The 23169-nt window shown below is 33.8% G+C and overlaps 1 protein-coding gene across 2 annotated transcripts in view; it reads left to right on the top strand.

Moving 5' to 3' along the window:
- Nucleotides 1-23169, top strand: part of Kcnh7 (potassium voltage-gated channel subfamily H member 7) — a 457046-nt gene that overhangs the window by 368669 nt on the left and 65208 nt on the right. For both annotated transcript variants that reach the window (XM_026393098.2, XM_026393099.2), the window contains exon 7: nt 13506-13931. In XM_026393098.2, coding sequence (XP_026248883.2) covers nt 13506-13931 — 426 coding nt within the window. The remainder of the gene's footprint in view (nt 1-13505; nt 13932-23169) is intronic.

Below are 23169 nucleotides of genomic sequence, written 5' to 3'. Positions count from 1 at the left end.
CTTGATTTCCATTTGTTCTTTGTCACTTGAATAATGCTTTTTGTTTCAGTTAGGTTTTATCAAATTCATGCCTCCCCCCAGGAGGCATGGCTAGGAGTCAAAAAATCTGAGTATTTTTCTCCCCAAAATGTCAAAGCTAAAAACATTTCTCATGAGACACAAAGTATAATATCAGCCAAAATGGAATTCAGGGCCATTTAGAATCAAAAGAAATTACCTCCTAGGAAGTTATCACTGTGAAGCCATGCACAAAAATAGGAAGCTAATGAATCTGTAGTTCAAAATTATGCTTGCATCTCAAGTCTTCTAAATAAGCAAGAATGTCATATTTATTTCTTTTCACTTATTTTAGATGATCAAGGTACTTAAAAGATCGAAGGTGCTTTTCTTGAATGAACCACATCAGAATTTCTCTGCATTTCTTTAAAATACATTAGCTATTTAAAAAACTTTGACAGTTGTTTAACAAAGAAAGTTATCTCGCTGATACTCCTAGCCAACTTTTAGTTGTAACTTTCTTGACTATAACAGAATTAGCCTCAGAATTAATTCCATGATTCATCATAGCTTTCAGTAGAATACTTGGTTTGTTTTCTGTCTCAAAGATCCAAGAATATATTATAATTAAACTATAATTTGATTTTTTTAATTTTCTCTTATTATGCAGGTTTCTTCAGTATTTGAGGATAGGATGTATATTCATACCTTTTATTAAAATTGTTTTGTTTTTTGTTATAATTTGAACATGAAAAAAGATAATTGAATTTTTAGTAATCTAGTTCCCCGTACCGTATTTAAGGAGTATTTCTGAATCCCAGCAATACATTTTTCAGAGGACCTTTCAAATTTAAAACAACAGAAAGTAATTTCTCACATAATCAATCTCCCCTCCTTGAGTGTATTCAATCACCTGGGTCACAGGTTAGTCATCCAATGGTAAACATTATTGAGCACTTATTGTGTGGGCAGCAATGGATGTAGTGTGAAGTATAGAAAATAGAGTGAACAAGCCTACATTCATCAGACAGCTATCTAGTAAATAATCTAGTTAACAACTCTCTGCCCTAATTCATAATTCCTTCTTGCAGAAGTTTGATTTCTCTTGAGCATTTTAATTATGGAAGGAGGAAAAGAAGAAAGCCGAGTGGGAGTAAAAGAGGAAAGAAGAAAAAACAGAAAGAAAATAGGTAGATGAATAACACCTGATTCTGTGGAATGTATCTTCTTTTACTTCTTATGGCTGTACTGAGTTGACCTATAGATATCCTAGAATTTTCTGTTTATTGCTATTCCGGGTCCCTAATGAATCTTCTCTGACCTCCAAAAAGAACAAGTCTAGAAGGTAAATGACAGACTTCCAAGAACCTATTACTAAAGTAATGACTTGAGTAGATTCCTGCCAAGATTTTACAGACTCTTAACTGACTCCTTAACCATCAGACATGGCCCAACTAAGTAAGACACATCAAGTACAAATTCAATAGTAATGTTACATTTGCTAAGGCTACTTAGATTGAATTTACTTAGCCTCTGATAGGAAGACATTTCTCTTTTGGAGATTTACCAAGAAAAAAATATTATTCTTCTTGCTTTTTAAATTTATTTTGAACTGAAAATAAGAATTGTATATATTTATGGAGAACAATGTGGTGCTTTGATAGATGCATCTACTGTGAAATTATCAAATCAGGCTAATGAACATATCCATCACAAAGCCAAGTTATTTTAAAAAACAAAGATTGGGTCTGAGAAAGAGCAGAACTTTTACCTTGTAAATATTTAGAAAATCTCTATCAATCGGGGGAATGTTCTAATAGTGCTTCACTATGACTTCCAGCACATTTCCTGTTACTTCTCCCATTGATTTATGCCTCATCTTCTCATTAAATATTTCCTACTCTTCCTCTTTTACCCCTGTCTCTCCTCCTCCCTCTGTCTTTCCTCTGTCTCATTTCAGAGAGTTCACAGAAGTCCATTCACACATCTGAGGACAATGATGATTCCTCATTATGTGCTTGCTCGCATGCATATAAAAATGTTTATTTTTCCCCAGAATTCTATAATTCTCATGGATAGCATTTCTGATTTCTTTTTCTAATATACATTAATCCTTGACATGTAGAGTATGCAAACCTGGTGAAATCACACTAAGTTAGTATAATTGAATAAGTAAACTGTGTAATTTAAGAAAAATGATGGAATTGCAGTTCCTCAGAGGTCATTTGCTCTGGTTTATTTTGCTATAGGTATCATTTCTATGGTATCTTGGGAAACTTTACAACTGATAGAACCTCCAAAACACTAAATTCACTTTGAAGAAATACCATTTAATTACTTGCAGCAAAATAAGAGAAATTCATGTAATTTCCAAAGATGCTTGAAAACACTTTCTCAAACCACCCAGCAGATATCACATTCTTAATGATAGATATTCCATCCAGACCAACAAAATGTTTGCCAGTCTGGAACACTTGCTTTAGGAAGACATATCTTGTCACTTGTTTTTACTGGGTCCTTTCAAGGTGATTGAAGACTTTAATAATGAAAAGCTCAGTTCCTTAAATTATAATGACACATGTCCTATGGACCAATATATAATAATTGAGATGTTCAAAAACAAATTTTTACCTTACTAGCAAACTCAATAGTCAACAGACACAACCATCTGTCTTCTGCTCTACCTTTGCATAACTGATTTGCTCCAAGGGTGACATCAGAGACTGAGGTTCAATAAGTAATTATAATTTACATTGTTTTGTGTAATTTAACTTTGAGCTATTTTAGTTTCATATGTCTAAAACTATAGTAGCAGTCATCACATGTTGTGTGTTTATGGTAAACAGGGACTGTATGTGAAACTCTGTACATGCATTACCTTAGCTCACAGCTGAACAGGAGGCAGAGATCACTGTCCTCGTTTTGCCATAACTGATAGATATATAAAATTTTCCCTGACAGAACATGGATAGGTAAGAGGGCAGCCCTGTCTCACTTTGTAGCCAGCTGAATTCAACAATGTTGGACACATTATGAATTTCTAATCCGTCTGAGTTGTCCTTATTTTCTTTCCTTTATGCTCATCCACAGCTCTCTAACATTTCTGTTTTGGCTTTCATATGACCTTCACTTGGACATCCATCTAATCACCTATCTTTCACAGTAGGCTGCATGTTGTCTTTTGATGGGAAGTGGCATACATCACTGTCTTAAGTCACTATTTTGCCACAGGTGATTAAGACTTTATTAAAAGCATGTGCACAGACACCTTTGAAATTAAATAGTTTATTCTTCTGGAAACTGTATGTGTAGCAGAAAAACATAGCCTTCATATCTCAGAGAAATTAGTTAAATACAGGGGTGCTGTTGTAAAAGAGCACAGGTCCTACAGACCAAACAGCCTTGTTTAAATTAGCTAATCTCAGATTTCACATTCGTAAAGTAGAATAAAGGAAATTGTACTGTATTGCCCCAGGGGCTTCCAAAACCAATTATCACAAACATGGTGACATCACATATACATGCATATTTATTCTCTTAATTCTGAGGGCAAAAGTCCAATGCCAATGTGTCAGCAGGGCCAGATCCTGTCTCTGAAGGCTCTAGAGGAAACAGGTTGCATGTCTTTCAGTCAGCTTCTGATATTGTTGGAAATCTTGGTGTTCTTGGCTTGTAGACATCACTCCAATCTCTGCCCCCATCATTACATGATATTCTTACTGTCTCAGCATCAATGGATGAGATAGATAATTCAACTCAGGATACATTAATGTAGAAAACTGAAACAAGACAAGACCATTTGAGGGAAGCAGGGCACTCTGCCTTTAGCAAAGTAAATTAGCAAGCCTTAGATCCACCCTATAGGACTCAGGTACTTGAAGCCTTAGATGCTTCTGACTTCATGCATTGGAAAGAAAAAGAGAGAGGAGGGAAGACATTCCTGCTTCTTAGAAGCTTTGGCCAAGAAGAGCAGCTCCTTAGACATAAGAGCATTTCTAGTTGCAAATGGGTCTAGAAAATGCAGTTCTCAACTATGCAGATGCATTGTAACCACAATTCTATTCCACAGAAGAAAGAACAACAAATTTCAGTGCACAGGAGCTGTTTTTAGCCTAATTCTTTCTTTCATGATTTCCCTGCCTTGCTGTCTCTTGGCTCTTTCTCTTTAAGCTACAAACATGCCCATTCAATGACAATTTTGGGTGATCATTATGCATAACACCGTATATACTAGATACTGTGCAGGGCCTGTGAAATACTAGCTAAGCCTTTTTCTCTATCCCATATTTCATTTATTTCCTAGTGTATTCCTTCTCTCTTTACACTCAAATCCATTTTCCAAAACTTCAGCCACTGCCTCTGCAGGATCTCTAGCTCGGCCTCCTCCAGAGCTCCATCTCACACCTTCCAACAGCCTGCCAAATGCCTCCTCCTATTGGCACCAGCGCCTGTACTTGGAGTTGTCCTAGCCAAATCTTTATTCTCCTCTCTCATCTTGCAGCTTGCTCCTCAGTCATCTGTACATTTGAAAAAAAATCTGCCACGGTCTTACTCATAAACTGGTGTGCGAAGTGTTCCTTTTCTCCATCTTTCTTCTAAAATCAATAAATTTTAAAACAAAGATGAAAGATATGGAGAGAAGGATGCACTTCAGTTTCCATAGGAAGAGAGGAGAGAGAAGCTATGGAAGCAAACATCAGGCCAAAGAGAATCTGGTGTCAGTGTGGCCCAGGGTCTGTGGATTCAGAACCAAGATGCACTATCCAAATGGACATGGGCTTGCTTGGGAGTTAAGAATGTATGATGCTAGAAGAACCTATGTATGCTTGTGAAGTGATTTATGAATGCAATAAGTGTTTTAAGATATTTTCTAACCGATTTCTCTCAAATTCTGAGCCACATACACCTTAGGAAGTGGATGTTTGTTTTTTTTCCTATTACCATATAAAGCACATACAAAACAAAATGCTTAACCTAAGGTTTAACTAAACTTGATTCTATATGATGCTGAGCTTTACAAAATCATACAACCATCCATACCCAATCCAGTACACACATACATACACACGCACATAGCCAAATACTTATTTTAATCTAAACCTCAGAAAGTTATTTGAATCTAGAAGGCTGCTGCAGTGATTCTCCTAATTTTAATATTTTATTTAAAGATCTCTGTGACAAGTTAGATTTATTATGTGATTCTTTTTCATCTTTTAATTTGAATATCTGATTGGTCATCAGTGGGGATGCCTATTTCAATGATAATGTCTCAGGTTTGACTCTACTTCTTAAATAATGTGCTGAAAAGCCAAGGGAGTTTAAATCCTTCCTGATGCTGTATAATCTATCCGATTCATTTTGTTACTGAGTACTCTTTCCAATAGATAAAAATACAGCTAGCCTATTAGTTAAGTGCAAGTCCCAAGTAAAAGATAAATACCAGATGAGCAGTCTCTACCAACACCTCAGCATGGCGTTTAACAGCTGCCAAAAGTACTGTATAATCTTTTGGAAGGCTTAATCGTTCCCTATTGCACTTTTCAAAAGAGAAGAGTAGTTATTAATCCTGTGTTCTCACAAAATTTTCACAGTAGATCTTCATTGAATAAATAGTGCTGTTTCATATAAAGATTTTGGTTTTATATAACACATAACTGTTAGAGGTTAAACAAATAGCAATGTGCTAGGGGAAAAACTGTATTTGGTAAAGAAATATTTTAGTCTGTATTAAAATGTACATTTAATTGGTGGTTTCAGGAAAAAGAAAATAGAAATGTCTTTCTAAAGATTGTGGAGTCTCACTTTTTTCATACAATGAGGATTTTCCCCCTGTTTTTTTGTGTTTTTTTTTTCCTTTTTTCTCTCCTGAAAAAAAAAAAAGTTTTAAAATAGTTCATTTAATCGTGTTTTAACTTTCTAAAATATGTGATTTCTCAAATGTGTGGGAGAAGTTGGCTTTCTTAAGGGAATGTAATACACTGAGTAACAGCTTTTTCCTATGTAGTCACTGGTCTCTTAGAATTCTGGGCACATTAATTAAATTAATATATACCTATCTAATATTTTATTTCCAAAAATGGTTGTTCCAAAGTACTATCATAATTAACCTTAACTTATTTATTAAAATTTATTTTAATTTTATATTTAATTTTATATTTATTTACAAAGTGATATTAACATTGTGAAAATGTATTTGAATTTAGACCACTAAAATAAAAATAAAACAATTAGAACAACGTAAAGGAATATAGATATAATTATATTGTAATTCTAAACTCATAGTTTTATGGGAAAACAAACTATGATTAATGAAATAACAGTTTTTTAAACAAAAAAAGGAAACATTTTGATACCTAAAATGACCAATCTTTCTAGAAATGAATTTTAAAAGAAATATATAATGCAAATATCTACTAAAATGACATTAAACAGTGTAAACATTTAATCTAGTGGTAATTTTATGAGAAAAATACAAACAAACTTCTTCATTTAATTCAGAATGATAGTCTAAAATTGTAATATGAAACTCTAAAAAAAACTATTTCAATAAGACACCTCATATTATAAGTCTCTAAGATGTGTCTGTATTTTAATCTAACTTGATGAGGCCATGCCATGAAGTATCTTATACTTAGAGAAAAAAGCAGATGCAGTACACTTCCAACTAGTTTCCTAAACATGATTTGTCCCAGCCACCAATTTCATGGAAATGTAGCAGCAAACAGTCAAGGTTCCACAAAATCTGAGTTATATTAAGTCTATGTAGCTGAATGGAGAGCCACATAGTATGAGTAAGCATTCTGCTCTGTAAACAAGGACAAAAACACACCCAATAAGGAACCAATGCAATTCTGATATTTGTACACCATGATATTTATAAAAATTGTTCTTTTAATCTAATAATTTCTATCCTCTACACTGAGATACTAAGAAAAGAGTATCACAAGTTCAAAGTCAGCATAGGAAACTTAGGGAGACTCTAACTCAGAAGAAATAAAATATAAAAAAGGGCTGAGAATATAGCTCAGTGGGTAGAATGCTTGCATAGCATGTGCAAAGCCCTGGGTGCATCCTCTGTACAGAAAAATAGAAAGGAAGGTTGGGGGCAGGGAGCAAGCAAACAAAATTAGAAAGAAAATATATTCTCATTTATTTTATGCATTTCTGGATGAGATTCTAGACTTGTTTTTTAAGTGTTTATTTTGAAACATTTTAAACATGTAGAATAGTATCTAGTCACCTATTTCCAATATAAATCAACATACAGCCTACATTATTACATATAATCAGAACTCCTCTCCCCATGCTCCAGACTATATTAAAGAAAACTTTCAGTATTATAATATTTCATCCACAAATACTTCACTCCATTCTTCTAAAAGGTAAAAGCCATTTTTTAAAATATATATAACTACAGTGTCACCCCACCTAAAAAAATAATTGTCACTGAGTCCTACAATAGTTTATTTCCAAAACCAGTATAATTTTGTATATTTTAATTATAATTAAGTATAATTTTGTTTCCAAAACCAGTATAATGATTTCTTCCCTTCCACAATCATGTCAGTCTCCTGTCAAGAGGTAGGGGATATTCCCTTACTTCCTTAAATCTGGGCTGGCCTGCCTCTGCTTTGGCCAATAGACTATGAAAGAAATGCTGCTTTAACAATGTAATTCCAAATCTGGACTTTAAGAGAACTTGAAGTTTCTATTTCTTTTGGGACTCCTAAGTCTCCACATAAGATGTATCGTTATCCTGCTGAAGAGACCACAGGAGGGGTGGGGAGAATCCAATCACTCCTGAATCTTGGGTGAGCCCAATCTGCCAATTATCCCCACCAAGTTTCTAGACATGTGAGTGAAACCTTCTTGAGTTTTCCATATAAGCTCAGCAACCAGATAAATTTCACTAAGTAACCCCAAATGACATCCTGTGGAGCAAAATTATTGTCCAGGTATGCCCAAACTCAATTTTTGATCCATAAAATCAATAATAATAATATTACTACTCTTTTGGGTAACTAAAATTTGGTTCAGTTTGTTATAAAGAGTAGATAACTGAGACAATTTTTAGTATTTTCAGTATAGAGTCAATGTCTAACTTCCTCCCATAGATTTATAAATATTTTGGTTTTAGTTTATTTGTTTAGATTATGATATAGGAAGTAATCCTCACGAACTCTAAACAATAATGAAAATATTTTACATGCATGTATTTTTAATTTTATTAGATAATTTTATAGAAATTATGTGATTTGATATGCTAGCTCTCTATAGACAAGTGACAGGCAAAGATTACTATCCCCATCACACTGATGGAAAAAACTAAAGTTGAGAGAGTTTAACAATTCTGCCTGGAATTCAAAGTCAGGTTTTCAAATTTACAGTCTAGTGATCTTTCCTTTATGTCAAAGTTGGTTGAGGTTTCAGAGATTTATATTACCATGGTTGACTCTAATAAGACTTATTATTGTAACCATAAAGGAAAAAAGGTTTCTGTACTTCTCATCCTTACATACTGAGAAAAATTTATTTCACAAATGTTTTCCATCTTCTCCATCTCTGCTACTTATTCCCTGATATACATCTCTTGGAGTGACAAAATCCTAAATTGACCTCTATGTCTTTGGTCCTGACCACCTTTGGTTTCTTCTCCATTTTATTTCCTGATTCATCTGTCTAAAAATCAAACACAGCTACCTTTCTTCCCTGCCTAGTAACATTTAACAGTTCTCCAACTAATATCCATTCAAAGGGATATCTGAAAGGGCCATAAGTCGTATTTGACAATCTTAAAATTTCCTGTATTTTGTTGAAACAGTAAAGCAAAACAATACTCTTCTGAATCATTAACATTTTCACCTAGTAACAATATTGCCATTGACTTGACATCAGTGCCCAAGACTAAATTTGGATTTATAGTGGGACCTCATAGTGCTAAAGCACGCAGTATAAATAAATGTTTTTTTTTATGTTATTTGTTAGTAAAAGTCTGGTGACAATGGATCATATAATACATGCACAGTCATGCAGAAATCAAAAGAACCTGCATATAACATTTGGTATCATACCAATTAATACCAATTCATTGTCAAAACACGTTCCATTCTACATACCAAATAGCTATAGTTCTGTATCAATAGACATGTTAGAATATAACAAATAAACTGTCTTTTAAACCTAGTTCTAAATATAAGTTAACAAAAAAATAAATAAATAAAATAAATAAATAAATATAAGTTAACTAGATAATCACTTAATGTAAAATTGAATAATGCCATAAAGTTAACTTGAAATAAACAAAACTTCTTAAAGTTATCAAGGAATGCTATTTACATGGACCTTCAAAGCCTAGAAGAATAACAGCTTGCCTTAAGATTTAGGTTAGGTTACCCTGACACAGCAATAGACAACATACTTTTGCAAAAAGTCTTTTAGATTAGAATACAATTTTTCATATTTAAAAAATAAAATAGCCCCAAGTTCAATTATTTTTGACCTAGAAAAATATCAAATATTTGTTTTCTTTTTTTGTCATTATATTAAGGGCTACAGTAATGACATACCACAAACTAGGTACCTTAAAACAATGGAAGCTTATTCTTTCACAATTCTGGAGTTTAGAAATTCAAAACCAAGGTATTGGCAAGGTGAATTCCTTCTGGAAGTTCTGAGGGTAAATCTGTTTCCTGCCTCTCTTAGTTTTCCATGGTTACAGTCAATCCTTGGCATCCCTTGGCTTGCAGCTGCCTCTGCCCTATTAGCATTCAGAATTCTCCCTTTTTCAAATTCTCTTTTCATTTAAGGATATCAATTATTGGAGTTGGGTCCATCTCAAACCATGAGGATCTTGTCTTTATTTGATTATACCTGTAAAGACCCTATTTCCAAATAAGGTCACATTCACAGGTACCAGGGATTAGAACTTCAAAATATGTTTTGAGAGTACACAATTTAACCTAGAAGAATCATACCAAGAAGTATAAACAAGAAATTTTAACCTAGTCTTATTTTTAACATATTTGCTATTATGAGTAAATATAAAATAAATCATTATTAGGGTTCTGAAATATTTTCCTTTAAAAGAACTCTGTGTGAAAAAAAAAAAAAAAAAAAAAACATTATCTTAGACCTGGTAATGCTGTAATCCCAACAGCTTGTGAGGCCAAGACAAGAAGATCACAAGTTCAATACCAGCCTCAACAACTTGGCAAATTAGCAAGACCCTGTCTCCCAATAAAAAAACATAAAAACAGCTAGGGATGGGACTTGGGGCTCAGTGGTTAAGTGCCCCTGGGTTCAATATCTGGGGGAAAACAAAAAACAAAAAAACACTGACCTAAAGGTCAAAACCTCTGGTTGCTTTTATGTCACAGTGGACCTTCAGCAGCCTTGTCCTGGCCTTCTCCACTGCTATCCTCCACAACTGTTTCCCTTCTTACATTTTATCTTTCAGCAAAATAGAAGACTATAATTTCTCAACACATACAACATTATTTTATGCTTCATTAACCTTGTTCATGTTCTTCCTCTTCCAACTTCCCCATCCCCCAGCTATGTATGTCCTATATATCCCTCATCACTTCCAACTCAGTGTCAGTTCAACTGCCATGTTTTAATGAAAGTCTTCTGGGAAGATCATGCCCCCTCAGCATCACCACCAGCTCCATACACTGAGCAAAGTGGCCATTGGTTATGGAATCAGGGCTCTCATTTCCTGCACGTCTCCTTCCCTATAGACCATGAATTCCATGATGTCAGGAACAGTATCTTCCCCTATTTTAGTTTCTTGCTCTTACTAAAGTAGTCATCTAAATATTAAAAGCTTGTGTATCTAGATGGGATAGGAAGAGTTCTAGCCAGTTTTTACTTACAGGAAAGTTTCCATAACACTGCATGCATTTTAATTCATACTTGTGCCATAGCATGTATTGTGTGAGAGGTTGACATCAGAAGCATGTCACTTAAGCAGTGAGGAAGCTCAGATAAATATCTGTCTTTAAAAATGACTTCTTTGAGTCTCTTTGAGTGATTGTGCAACCCTTTTATGGGGAAAAGTGTGAATTTAGGGATTTATTAAGAACTAAGCAGTTTAAGCCAGCTATGGTGGCACACATCTGTAATATCAGTGGCTCAGGGGGCTGAGGCAGGAGTATCACAAGTTCAAAGCCAAACTGGGCAACTTAGACCCTGTCTCAAAATGAAACTTAAAAATTTTAAAAGGACTAGGGATGTTGGTCATATACATTGCTATATTCACCCCCTACTTGGCAGCCTTCCTACTCAATGACAGAGAAGAACAGAAAAGGCGAGAATATGGTATTCTTGTAGCCCTCTGAATGTGGTAGACTTGATTGTGGATATTATGTTTATCATAGATATTCTAATAAACTTCAGAACTACTTATGTGAATCAAAATGAAGAAGTGGTAAGTGATCCTGCTCGGTGGTAGAGCATGCCTGAATTGAATCCCTAGTACAAGGTAGAAAGGGAAAGGAAGAGAAGGGGAAGGGAAAAGGGAAGAAAGGGAAATGGCAAAGGAGGGGGAATATCTAAGCAGCTCAAAAGTTCCACCTTGTTTTGCTAGAGTACTCTGTATTCATAGGCGGGTCCATTGGAAGAGAACCTGGAAAGATAAAACAGATCCATATTTTTAGATGACTTTGAAAGCCAAAATAAGGTTTTGGATTTTACCTTGTACAACCAGACAACCTGTGTAGCCCCCTGGTGATTGAGAAAGGGACATTACATGATGTAATGCCACCAGACCAAAATGTCATGCCACTATTTTCTAAACTAATCACAATGGGATCCGAGTTCTATTAATCTGCACTTAGGAACTAATAGACAATACAAACATTTTTCTTATTAGGATTCTATATATAAGTAAACTTGTATACTTATACATTTGCATATCTTAGATTCTGAGGATTTTCAATATTTCATGAATATGAAATCATTTTATCTTCCATATTTTTCTTTTGCCAATAATTAGCTCCTGTCATCTCCTAATAGCTTAAAATACAGTCCTATATCCTCCATACACTGGTTGGTTCAGATTTACTCTGGGCTGATTAATGATCATGTCCAAATTTTTATTCATTTTTTTAATGTATTAAATCAATTTGACATGTAAAAGCAGTTTTACCTATTTTACCTGGATTCTTGTGTTATATTTAAGTTGTGTTTTATCTCATTTGGGACTAACATCTCAGGTCCTTCGTAAATAGGGATGGTAACTTGTTATAGGATGGGAAAAGTATGAGATATAACAATAAAAGTGATTCAAAATTGATTATTTTCCAAGATAGTTCATTACTATGGTCAAGATAAAACCAACATGGATAGAATTGCCAAAAACACACAAAACTCTCTGTCTAACCAACAGGGGATTACTTCAGATCCATGACTCAAAGCCCATGATGCATCCGCAGTTTAGATGAATGTAGCTTAAGAAAATGTACTTGGGGACATTAACATTTGAAGTGGAGCCATTGGTATGTGTAGGGCATTGATAGTGTGACACTATAAACTCACAATTCCCTTAAAATGGCTCTCTATCTGCCACTATGTAGCTAGATAACCTTTCTATTTGACTTTGGTTTTTGAAATTCAGTCTAAAATCCCAAAATCATGGATTTGTCTACTTAGCAGGGTACAACTCATGTTTACCTCTCATTTTTCAGATTAAACTGAAACTCTAAAAGGGGAAACTGTTTTGGTTTACCTCTTGCCTTATTAAATAAAATAAAACTTAAGACGTTTGTATCCCTTGGTGGCTAAGAATCTCACAACATTTCCATATCAATATTCTGAACATCTACTAGCAGCATTTTCTTTTTATGATTCTCTAAATTTCATGGAAAACTTTGGATGAAAGTATATTCAACCCAGACATAAAATACCCTCTCACCATTTAGGGAAAAGACTGCTTTGTGTTTATTTTAATCAGTTTTATGTGCTCCCTTACCCCATGCTAAAATCAAATTACAAGTGAGAAAATTTGCATAAGTAAAGATTTAAATAAATTGTAGTTAATTTATCAAAGTTTAACATAAATCAAGTATAGGTAAACCGAACCTGAGACCATGGATCCAAGTACATTTTTTATGTTCATTATAGTCAGTCTGTTCCTATATTTGAAAACTGAATTATTACTTATATCAAAACTGATTTTAGGGTTTTTTAAAAACAGTCATGTAATTTTAATTCTGTGAAGTACTGTGTTTCAAAGGAAACAATAACACTTCCTCAGTATTTCAGGAATAATATTATTACTTTGCAGTGAATTTATCCAGAAATACCAGTGAGGTTTTTTTGAAGTGAATATAAAACATAGTTGCAGTTTATATGAATTCATTTAAATGGACTTCCTGTTTTCATATGTACTTCAAAATTACATGAATTCTTTCTAATAGATTTTGCTGTATAATTTCCTTCATTTTTATAGGTTTCAGATTAAATAATGATATTTTTATGTAGTGTGTGGTTTTCTTTTCTGTGTTTAGGTCCTTTCTTTGGGAGCAGATGTCCTACCAGAATATAAATTGCAGACACCACGAATCAACAAGTTTACAATATTGCACTACAGCCCTTTCAAGGCAGTCTGGGATTGGCTTATTCTGCTGTTGGTCATATACACTGCTATATTCACCCCCTACTCAGCAGCCTTCCTCCTCAATGACAGAGAAGAACAGAAAAGGCGAGAATGTGGTTATTCTTGTAGCCCTCTGAATGTGGTAGACTTGATTGTGGATATTATGTTTATCATAGATATTCTAATAAACTTCAGAACTACTTATGTAAATCAGAATGAAGAAGTGGTAAGTGATCCCGCCAAAATAGCAATACACTACTTCAAAGGCTGGTTCCTGATTGACATGGTTGCAGCAATTCCTTTTGACTTGCTGATTTTTGGATCAGGTTCTGATGAGGTAAGAGCGGCTCAAAAAAATCTTATTTTCTGAAAGATTGCAATTATAAAAGTGAATCTACTTTCATTTAAAAATGGTTGCTTTACATACTTTCTGTATTGCACAGATGAAATTCATTTTCACTTTGAAATGTTATAAAATGAAATGGAACTATTTTTCCATTGCAAATAATTTAAATTCCTTCTATTTTTGCTAAGAGATGCAAAATACATTCCATTCTTTAACCAGTAAGTTAAGCTTTGAGACGTATACCGCATAGCACATTCCCAGGATGTAAAATGTCTACATATTAAGTTTGTGGGTGTAAAACTGTCAAACATTAAGAATCTTGCTTTCCTTCTTATTATTGTAGTTTGGTTCTTCAGATTATGTGGAAGAAAGAATCTTCTGAAATGTCTTGTGCAAAACCCCTATCTCTTAAATAACATCCATGTTGGAAATACTGCATATGTTCCAAATATCTTATAAAACTGGAAATTTAAAGAAATGATTTGTGTATGCATATTGAGTGATTTTGGGGGATAGAGGGTCCATAATTATAGTCAGATTCTGAAAGGATTTTTTTCATCCAAAAAATTAAGTTCTCCAAAGGGCCCCTCCATTTAATTGCCCCCAATTTTTTTTTATAAATTCCCTGGATTGCATACTGGAAAAATTACAAAAGGTCTGAAAGTAGTTCTAAAGCAGTATATTAAGAAAAACTGAACTCAATGTGTTGAATTTTTTTTTCTTTTTCTTTTTCTTTTTCTTCTTCTTTTTTTTTTTTTTTGGTAGTGGTGGGACTTGAACCCAAGGCCTTGTGCATACAAAGCAAGCACTCCATCAAAATCTGTATCCCCAATCCAATGTGTTGAATTTTTAAAAAGGTAGTATCTTTTCTGCCTAAAAACAATACATCATCTCTTGTTGTTGTTGTTGTTTTTAAGTAAGTCTACATATGGTAGCCTTTGAAGGCCTCAGGACAAGAGACTCTTTCTGCCATGGAGAATCAATAGGTTTAGATTTTAACATTCTTTTTCCTGCAGAACATGCTGGTGAAACTGTGGGTCAGTTAAGAGCAGAGTAGTGGAAGATGATATTCTTGTTGGATTCTGCAAATATTAAACAAAGTCCCAAGTCTGACTTTCTTCATCAGTAAAGAATAATAATGTTACCTTCTTCTCTTCAGTCATTGTTTTTAAGACTATAATGAGGTAATAAATGTGCAAATCAGCAAAGTCCTAAAAAAAAATATCAAGTGCCACTAAAAGTAGATAAAGTTTTAATAGCTATTCGTTTCAGTTTTAACTAAAAGAAAAGGAAGGGAAATATTTCATAATTATCTGAGTTTCTTTCAATGGGAGATGCAGGTAATCACATCACAATAGTCCACACTGATGAACAATAGAATAAAACTTCATTTTTTCCAATGTTAAAATATATATACCAATAGCAAATTAAAATTTGAATAAATTAATGAATAAGCAAATGGAATTCTTAGGGGAAGGTGATATACTCATTGTATTCAATCAATAATCATTAAATCAGTGAATATTTAGGTATGCTTATTATCGTCATTAATTCTAATTTATAGAATTTTTTAAAATATTTATTTTTTAGGTGTTGATGGACACAACACAATGCCTTTATTTTTATGTGGTGCTGAGAATCAAACCCGGGTCCCACCCATGCTAGGCGAGCCCTCTACCGCTGAGCCACAATCCCAGCCCTAATTTATAGAATTAAGTATGAGTTTGGTTTAATTTCAGTTAATATTTCACTTGAAAATAATAAAATTGCATTAAAACATGTAATTCAGACAATCACTGTTTCAGACAGGACTTCCTTTGAATAATTTGAAACAAGAGAGTATTTATGAGATTCACCTCAGTTAGAGGATGAAATAGTCTTGTGAAAAGAGGAAGCCTAGACCACATCTCTTATGAACTGTCAAGGAAAAGGTGAATTTTGCCTCATAGAGACTGAGGCCAGTCCACAGTTCATGAGGAATTTCGTGAGCACCCCTATGTTCTCATAGCTGCTACTCAGTCTGTTTAAGAAGTGGTATGATATGGGAAAGATCATGGCTTTGGAGTCAGCTAGGCCTGGGTTTGATTCTCTTCTGTGCCACTTACTTGATGTTATTTAATCTATTTAAGACGTTATTTGTTTTCTGTAAAATAGTTAAAAATGAGTTCTTGTGATTTTTTTTAAAAAATAAGTTGAATTTATATGAAAAGACTAGACCAGGTGAAGTTACATAATAATTTTTTGCCAGTGGTTCCTTTTCTTCCTCTTCCACTCTTTGGATTAATATCTCTGATAGCTAATAAAAATCTCCCTTTAAAAACTTATATTGAATCACATTAACCCACAAATTTAAATAAATTTAATTCCATCAATTTATTTAACAAATAAATACTGTTAATGTGTATTCATGTGTTAATGTTGATAAATTACATTAACAGTGTTAATGTACAACAGTTATTACATTAACCAGTGCAACTTAAAGGAATTCTGGAGAAATGAGAGAGGAAAAGTAAATGGTTTGAGTATTATAGTAACTGGGTTGTAAAGAACAGGAACACAGGATATGATGGGGTGAAGTAGATAGACATAAAATACATCAAATATGGAAGGGTACTGGAGGGCACATGTGGGAATCAGACATCAGGTACATCAAGATACCTTTCAGCCATAAAAGGGTAACAAGACAAGTGATGGACTTGGGCTACCTTTTATTTTTCACAGAAATTGCAATGAAGATGATCCTTTAACATATAAACTATGCTGTATAGCTATAATCAGGCTTTCCAGTTCATAGTGTTACTTCAGAATAATTTTTTTTCAAAAGTGTACATTATACAATAAGTGCATTATAGATATTCAACATCCAATTTTGTTTCTGACAAAAAAAGAAAAGAATTACTTCCAGAGCAAAGGATATCTTAAATTCAAATAGACTAATGTGGGGAGTTTTGTCACAAGAATAGAAAAAAAATAAAAACTTTGAGATTTTGAACATAAGAGAGAATGATAAATTTTAGTGATTAAGCTAGTGATCGCTCTGATGAGAGATCATGTAGTCTCTTGATTTTCAAATTGCAAATTCATTAAGATGCCTCAGAAAGTCCCAAATGCCCTTAAGTGTAGACAGCAAAATTAACTTGTTAGATGCAGAGCAACCTCCACTATTAAATAAAAAAAATAAAATAAAACTTGGTTTTTATCTCCTTTACTAATTAGAACTCTGTATAAAAATTTTAAAAGTTGACCTAATCCATTTTTCCACTTCCAGAAAAGATTATGGTATCCTCCTCCCCAAGTAGAACGGTTAATTTAACAAACATTTGCCAAGAACTTAACCTTGTGCCAGTCAATAAGGGAGACCCTGGCTTTACAGAAGAGAATAAGACCCAAGTTCAGGAAGCTTGCAGTCTAGAAGGGGAGACCAGCAGGTAGGCACATAGGATAATATCTAATAAATACTTTAATAACACCATTTACAAGGGACACACATAGAGGGAGTTCCTGATAACTTGTAGGAGTTTTTCAGTAGGAAAGGGTAGAAGGATCATTCTAGATAGAGGGGAAACCCATTAGAAGCATGGACCTATAAAATTTCCCAACCCTATCAGACCTAACATGTACATTCAATAACACACATTTTATAATGCACCCTTATTGTTAAATAAAATCACATATAATAGTTACATGCCTAGTTTACAGGTATGATAGTTAATGACCTACCCTTAATAAAAGAGAATAAAAGGAATATTATCTGTAACAAAATAATATCTTCTTGAGTATGTAAATGCCTTGGGCATGTATACATTAAATAATATAATGAAGTTCTCAGGAGCTTTTACATAGATCTAATGAGTAAGCTTGTATTTAAACAAAAAAATCAATATTCAACTGAATATTATTGTATTTTTCTTTATATTTGCATCCAGTAAGGATTGAAAATTTGTGCCTACGGTTACATGTATGCATATGGATAGATGTATATTGTCCCATATACAGCCCAGAACTCTGCAACTGTGACAAGCACACATGTAGACTGATGATCTGATGTAGTACACAACTACCACAAAACCTGCTGTCATTGAAGATATCACTTTATGAGGCAGTAAACCAGTCTTATTCAAACAGAATGAGCTAGTCATCTCTCAATTTACATGGTAGCTAACTTCCTGGAAAGTTGAATGAATATTAAAATGCACCAAGGTAAATTTCTTCTTATATTTAAAACCAAGTTTCAAAGATGAATGACTAAGTTTGGTTTTTTCATATACAAACGACTTGTAGGACACTGAAAATTTACATAGCACATGGACAATTTCTGTTATTGTTGGAGACTGTTGCAGACATTACAGGATTTCCATCTACCTCATTATATTAGCAAATAAAGAAAAAAATCAAGAGGATTGTGTCAAATATGGACAATTTCTGTTATTGTTGGAGACTGTTGCAGACATTACAGGATTTCCATCTACCTCATTATATTAGCAAATAAAGAAAAAAATCAAGAGGATTGTGTCAAATATGGTAGAGATAAAAGGTGCAAGAGGGACTGAAAGTAAATCACTGAGTCGGGTATGCAGTAATGATATTATTAATTAGGTGCAATATTGGCTACAATGCCAAACTGAAGTGGCTTCAAGAAATAACAATAACAGAGCCCCTTTTTGCCAGAATCTTGGTAACAAATCAAAGGAGAATCCCAGTACTGGAAGGCTGCACATGGTGAAGGAAAGGCTTATTGTATTTTGAATCTTGGGGGTTTTTTCCCCCTAAGATATTTATAGACTAAAAAGAAAGAGCAATGGTGGAGAGAGTATTAAATATTGACAGCAAGGCTACTGAAGATGCCTGAGAATGTGAGACTGGAGGGAATTTGAATTTTATGTAGGGACTCGAGCCTGAGGGACACTCTTTCCTGTTCAAGAGGATAAACTGTCACAGGTAGTGCTTTTATAGATAAGCTTAGAGGCGGAATGGGGTTTAAGGTGTTCCTGTCTTTTACATTTTAAAGTCTGAATTTTAAAATATTCTGACAAATTCAGATCATACATATTACTACCAAATTAAAATACAGTCTCACTACCAATGTAGATCTTAGAACTAGAAGTAACCACAAGAAATTATCTAATTCAGTCTCTAGCCTATGGCATTAAAGCACTATTATTCCCATTTTACAAGTGAAGCGATTGAAACTCAGACTTGTTAAGTGACTTATCCTATTTTATGTACTACTCCTGTTTCACAACATAATATTTACTCATTCAGCAAATATTTATTAACCACCCATCAAAATTATAGACACTTTCCTAGGTTTGGCTCTTTAGACAACACAAAGACTGTTCTCTAAGAATTTACATTCTAGGACTGGAGAAGAGGAGGTGGGGCCTGGCAGAGAGCAGAAGACCAATAATACATAAACCAATAAATAACTGTGCAAGATGATTTCAAAAAAGAGTAAATTAAAAAAAAAAAGACTGATAAGAAATGTCTTGGGTGGTTGGCTAATGGTAAAGCCATGGAGGAAGTATCATTTGATATTTGATCCAGTCCCATGAAACTACTATGTAAAACATTTCAAACAGAAAGAAACACTTGTGAAAATGGCCCAATTGGGAAATAGGCTTGAGATGTTAAAGGAATAGAAAGAAGGCCACAGGCAGGCTGAACTGCAGTAAGGTGCTAAGATCTCAAGATGATTAGATAGGAACAAAATCACGTGGGGTCATGGGGTTTGTTTATTGTGGCTGCAGTGAGAGTCTTTGGAACTTTGGAACAGACATAACATTGATTGAAACTTGGAAAGATTGTGCAGGCTTTTGTCTGCAGATGGCAAAGCCAGAAGAGCAGGAGAACCAGATTAAAGCCCTTGCTGCAATGTAGAAGGGACACCACAACATGGTGCTAACAGAGATGGAGAGAAGTCAGTAAATGTGAATACATTTTTAAAGTAGGCTGTCAAGATTTGTTGGTAGATAAATTGTATGAGAGAATATGAGAAAAAGCAGAATTGGGGTAGTTCAAAGATGTTTTTATCGTTCATTTATTCTTGTTGAAAACTTAAGAGAGGGGAAACAAAGGAGTTGCTTAATCCAGTTTTATAGATGGTAACTCATTCATCCAGATGGATAAAATCCTGGGGAGACGCCAGGGATGTAGCTTAGTTTTAAGGCAACTGCTCAGCATATGGGAGGCCCCAGCATCACAAAACAACAATGACAAAACATCTGAGGAGAAAAAGGTGTGTTGTGGCAGACAAATTTCTGTTTTGCCCGTCTTAGGTTTGAGATGCCGATTACTCAGTCATCTAAGTAAAGATAGATGGTTTGTAGGCAAGTCAGGCACCCCAGGAGCAAGCACAAAGATATACATGTAAGTATTGAAAAATGAGATTCATTAAATGAAAAATCAGATATAATCCTGGCAAAAGTTGATTTGAGTCAGTGTTTCTACACCAGGAGCAGGCACCAACTTTTGTGTGGGTCTTTTCAAAGTCTGGAGATTCATATTTGGTAGATCTGAAGGAAAATCTTGAAACTTACCTATTTTTTAGGTGGCAGAAATTATTCTGTCATTTGGATGTATAAGATCTGGTGGCAATCCCTGGGACGACAAAGTTCTCCTGTGTGTTCTGAGGTGAACATCTCTATGAAATTAATGCAAAAATACATAAAGGATTGGAAATTATAGTAGGGATGATTTCTTAATTGCTTAATGTTAGCTGGATTATCCAAATGTTTTCCTTGATGCATTATAACATTGTGGATTAACTTTGAAAAAGTAACTTTGTCAACGCCAATTAACATTAATGTCTTTCTTCCAATTCCACCAAATGTTAAACTACTGTAACACTGTTGTTTTATTTACACCAACATTAAAGAACTGAATTTTTATCCAAATAATTTTGTGTATAAAACATATCTAATGCTAAAACTATGAGACATATACATTTGTTACTAAAGAAGATGTAGCATGATTGCTTATATTTTTCATAATAACCATTTAACACTTTAAGCAAATTCAAATTTGCTAAAGTAAAGGATCTTCTATATATAATGCTAAAAACATGTTGAAGAAAATGAATATTGGCAATAACTGTGCTTGCCTATATCACTAATATTGTCTGATGTTCATGCCATTCAGAAAGGGAAATGATTCTGTATTTTCTAGTTTTATAATATCAGATATCATGCCACCTTAGCAAACTACCTTAATATCATTAATGAGAAGTAATAATGTTATTGCCTCCATCTTCAGAAAGTCAACTTGGATGGACTACCTCAGATTTTCTCACATTTAGCTTTTTGTGACAGACCTTAGTTTCTAAGACATTAACACTCAGAAGCTAGAGAACTGTTCTTAGTTACATGTTTCATTAGCTTCTGCCTTCCCTGAAATTAGGATTCTTGAAATTAATTCTTTCCTTTGTTGACCTCTCTTCTTTCAGACTTTACTGTTATATTCATGAATTCTGAATGCAAAAAAAAAGGTCTTAGAAACCTAAGTATCTACAAAGCTCTTTGAGGGAAAAAATATCAATTGAAAAGAATTTCTGTTCCTATTAATATGTTTGGATCATTAGTCTGATTGATAAATTTTGGAATGAATATGAGGAAAATTTCAGCAGGTATCTGTTTAGAAATCCTGATCATCTTGTCAGCTGTTTTTTCTGAACTTGATCTTTACAATAGATGACAGTAGTTGTTGGAAGTTAATGTCCAATACAACACACATACTTAGGTTAAACTTTAAGTAAGTAGCTCTGTCTCTTCCTTTAGGTAGTTCTTGACTTGTATGTGAAAGAAGTTTCCATTGGCTTTTTTTTTTTTTTTTTTTTTTTTTTTTTGCATCTTTGATGGTACCTCCCAAACTCTGTGACTTAGCAAGGGAAAGATACAGGATCCTCAATTGAATAAATAATTTTGCATTAAGCTGATCAATTTTGTCATATTTTAGTGTAATTGACCAAATATTGCTATAGATGGCATAAGGTACAGATTTTATCTGGATAAAGTCAAATTCCCATTTTAAAGATATAGCATTTATACATATTTGCTTATTGGGTCCCAGGGATTGAACTCAGGGGCACTTGACCATTGAGCCATATCCCCAGCCCTATGTTGTATTTTATTTAGAGACAGGGTCTTACGGAGTTGCTTAGCACCTCACTTTTGCTGAGGCTGGCTTTAAACTCATGATCCTCCTGCCTCAGCCTCCCAAGCTGCTGGATTACAGGAGTGCACCATCGTGCCTGGCTATACTTGTTTATTTGATGTAACATTTGCCTACTATGATTTAGAATCATTTGATGACCAGTTTTCCATGTCACTGTAAAGGAAGAGAAGGCAAATTCAAATTGCAATATAATAGAATGCTAATTATACAAACAATATAAAGCCAAGTATCTCAGTTGTAAATATTGTTAAATATAGGAAGAAATTTTCAGTGGGGTTGTATCTCCTCTTTAAAAACCATAGTTTGCCTGGGTGTGGTGCACACACCTGTAATTCCAGGGACTCCAAAGGCTGAGGAAGGAGAGTCAGAAGTTGGAGGCCAGCCTGAAAGACCCTGTCCTGTCTCAAAATAAATATAAAAAGAATTGGGGGTAAGGTTCCTCTGGTTCAATTCCCAGGATTCCCCATAAAATTCATAATTTTTGGAAGTAAATATGAGGTTTGTTGTGAATAAAGAAATGGCACACTAGGTAATTCCCAAGGTCTTATACACATTCAAAATATCTCTCTTTGTGTTAGTAATGGGTTATTGAAAATATTGAAATGATTGTAGACAAGATGACAAAGGACTACAAACTAGCTTTAATATTACTGAGTTTTATTGAATAATTTGTTGAACGATGTATATAAATGCAAAGCTATAAAAGAAAAGTGAGTGTGAAATCATGAAATTTATTACTTGTGTTACCATTTCCCTATTTGCACATTAATATTTTCTTACAAACAAGATGAATGATGAATTAAGCAGAAGGTTTCATTGATGATTTATTTTGTCAGCCCTGTGGATGAAACCAAAGAACATATACTTTGGTTCTTTACTTATAAAATAATAATCATATCACTTACCTATAGGCAAAGGTTTTAGAGAGTCTCTGTGATAAATATTTTAAATGTAAGATTCTTGCAAATGCTTACAAAAAATAAAGTAAAATTATTTTTTAAAATTCTTGAACGTAAGATTTTCTCTTGTTGATTACACTTTCTGATTTAATTGTAACCAA

Source organism: Urocitellus parryii, chromosome 1 (genome assembly GCF_045843805.1).
Source record: "Urocitellus parryii isolate mUroPar1 chromosome 1, mUroPar1.hap1, whole genome shotgun sequence".
NCBI classification, from domain to species: domain Eukaryota; kingdom Metazoa; phylum Chordata; class Mammalia; order Rodentia; family Sciuridae; genus Urocitellus; species Urocitellus parryii.
This window is presented reverse-complemented; position numbering and strand designations above follow the sequence as displayed.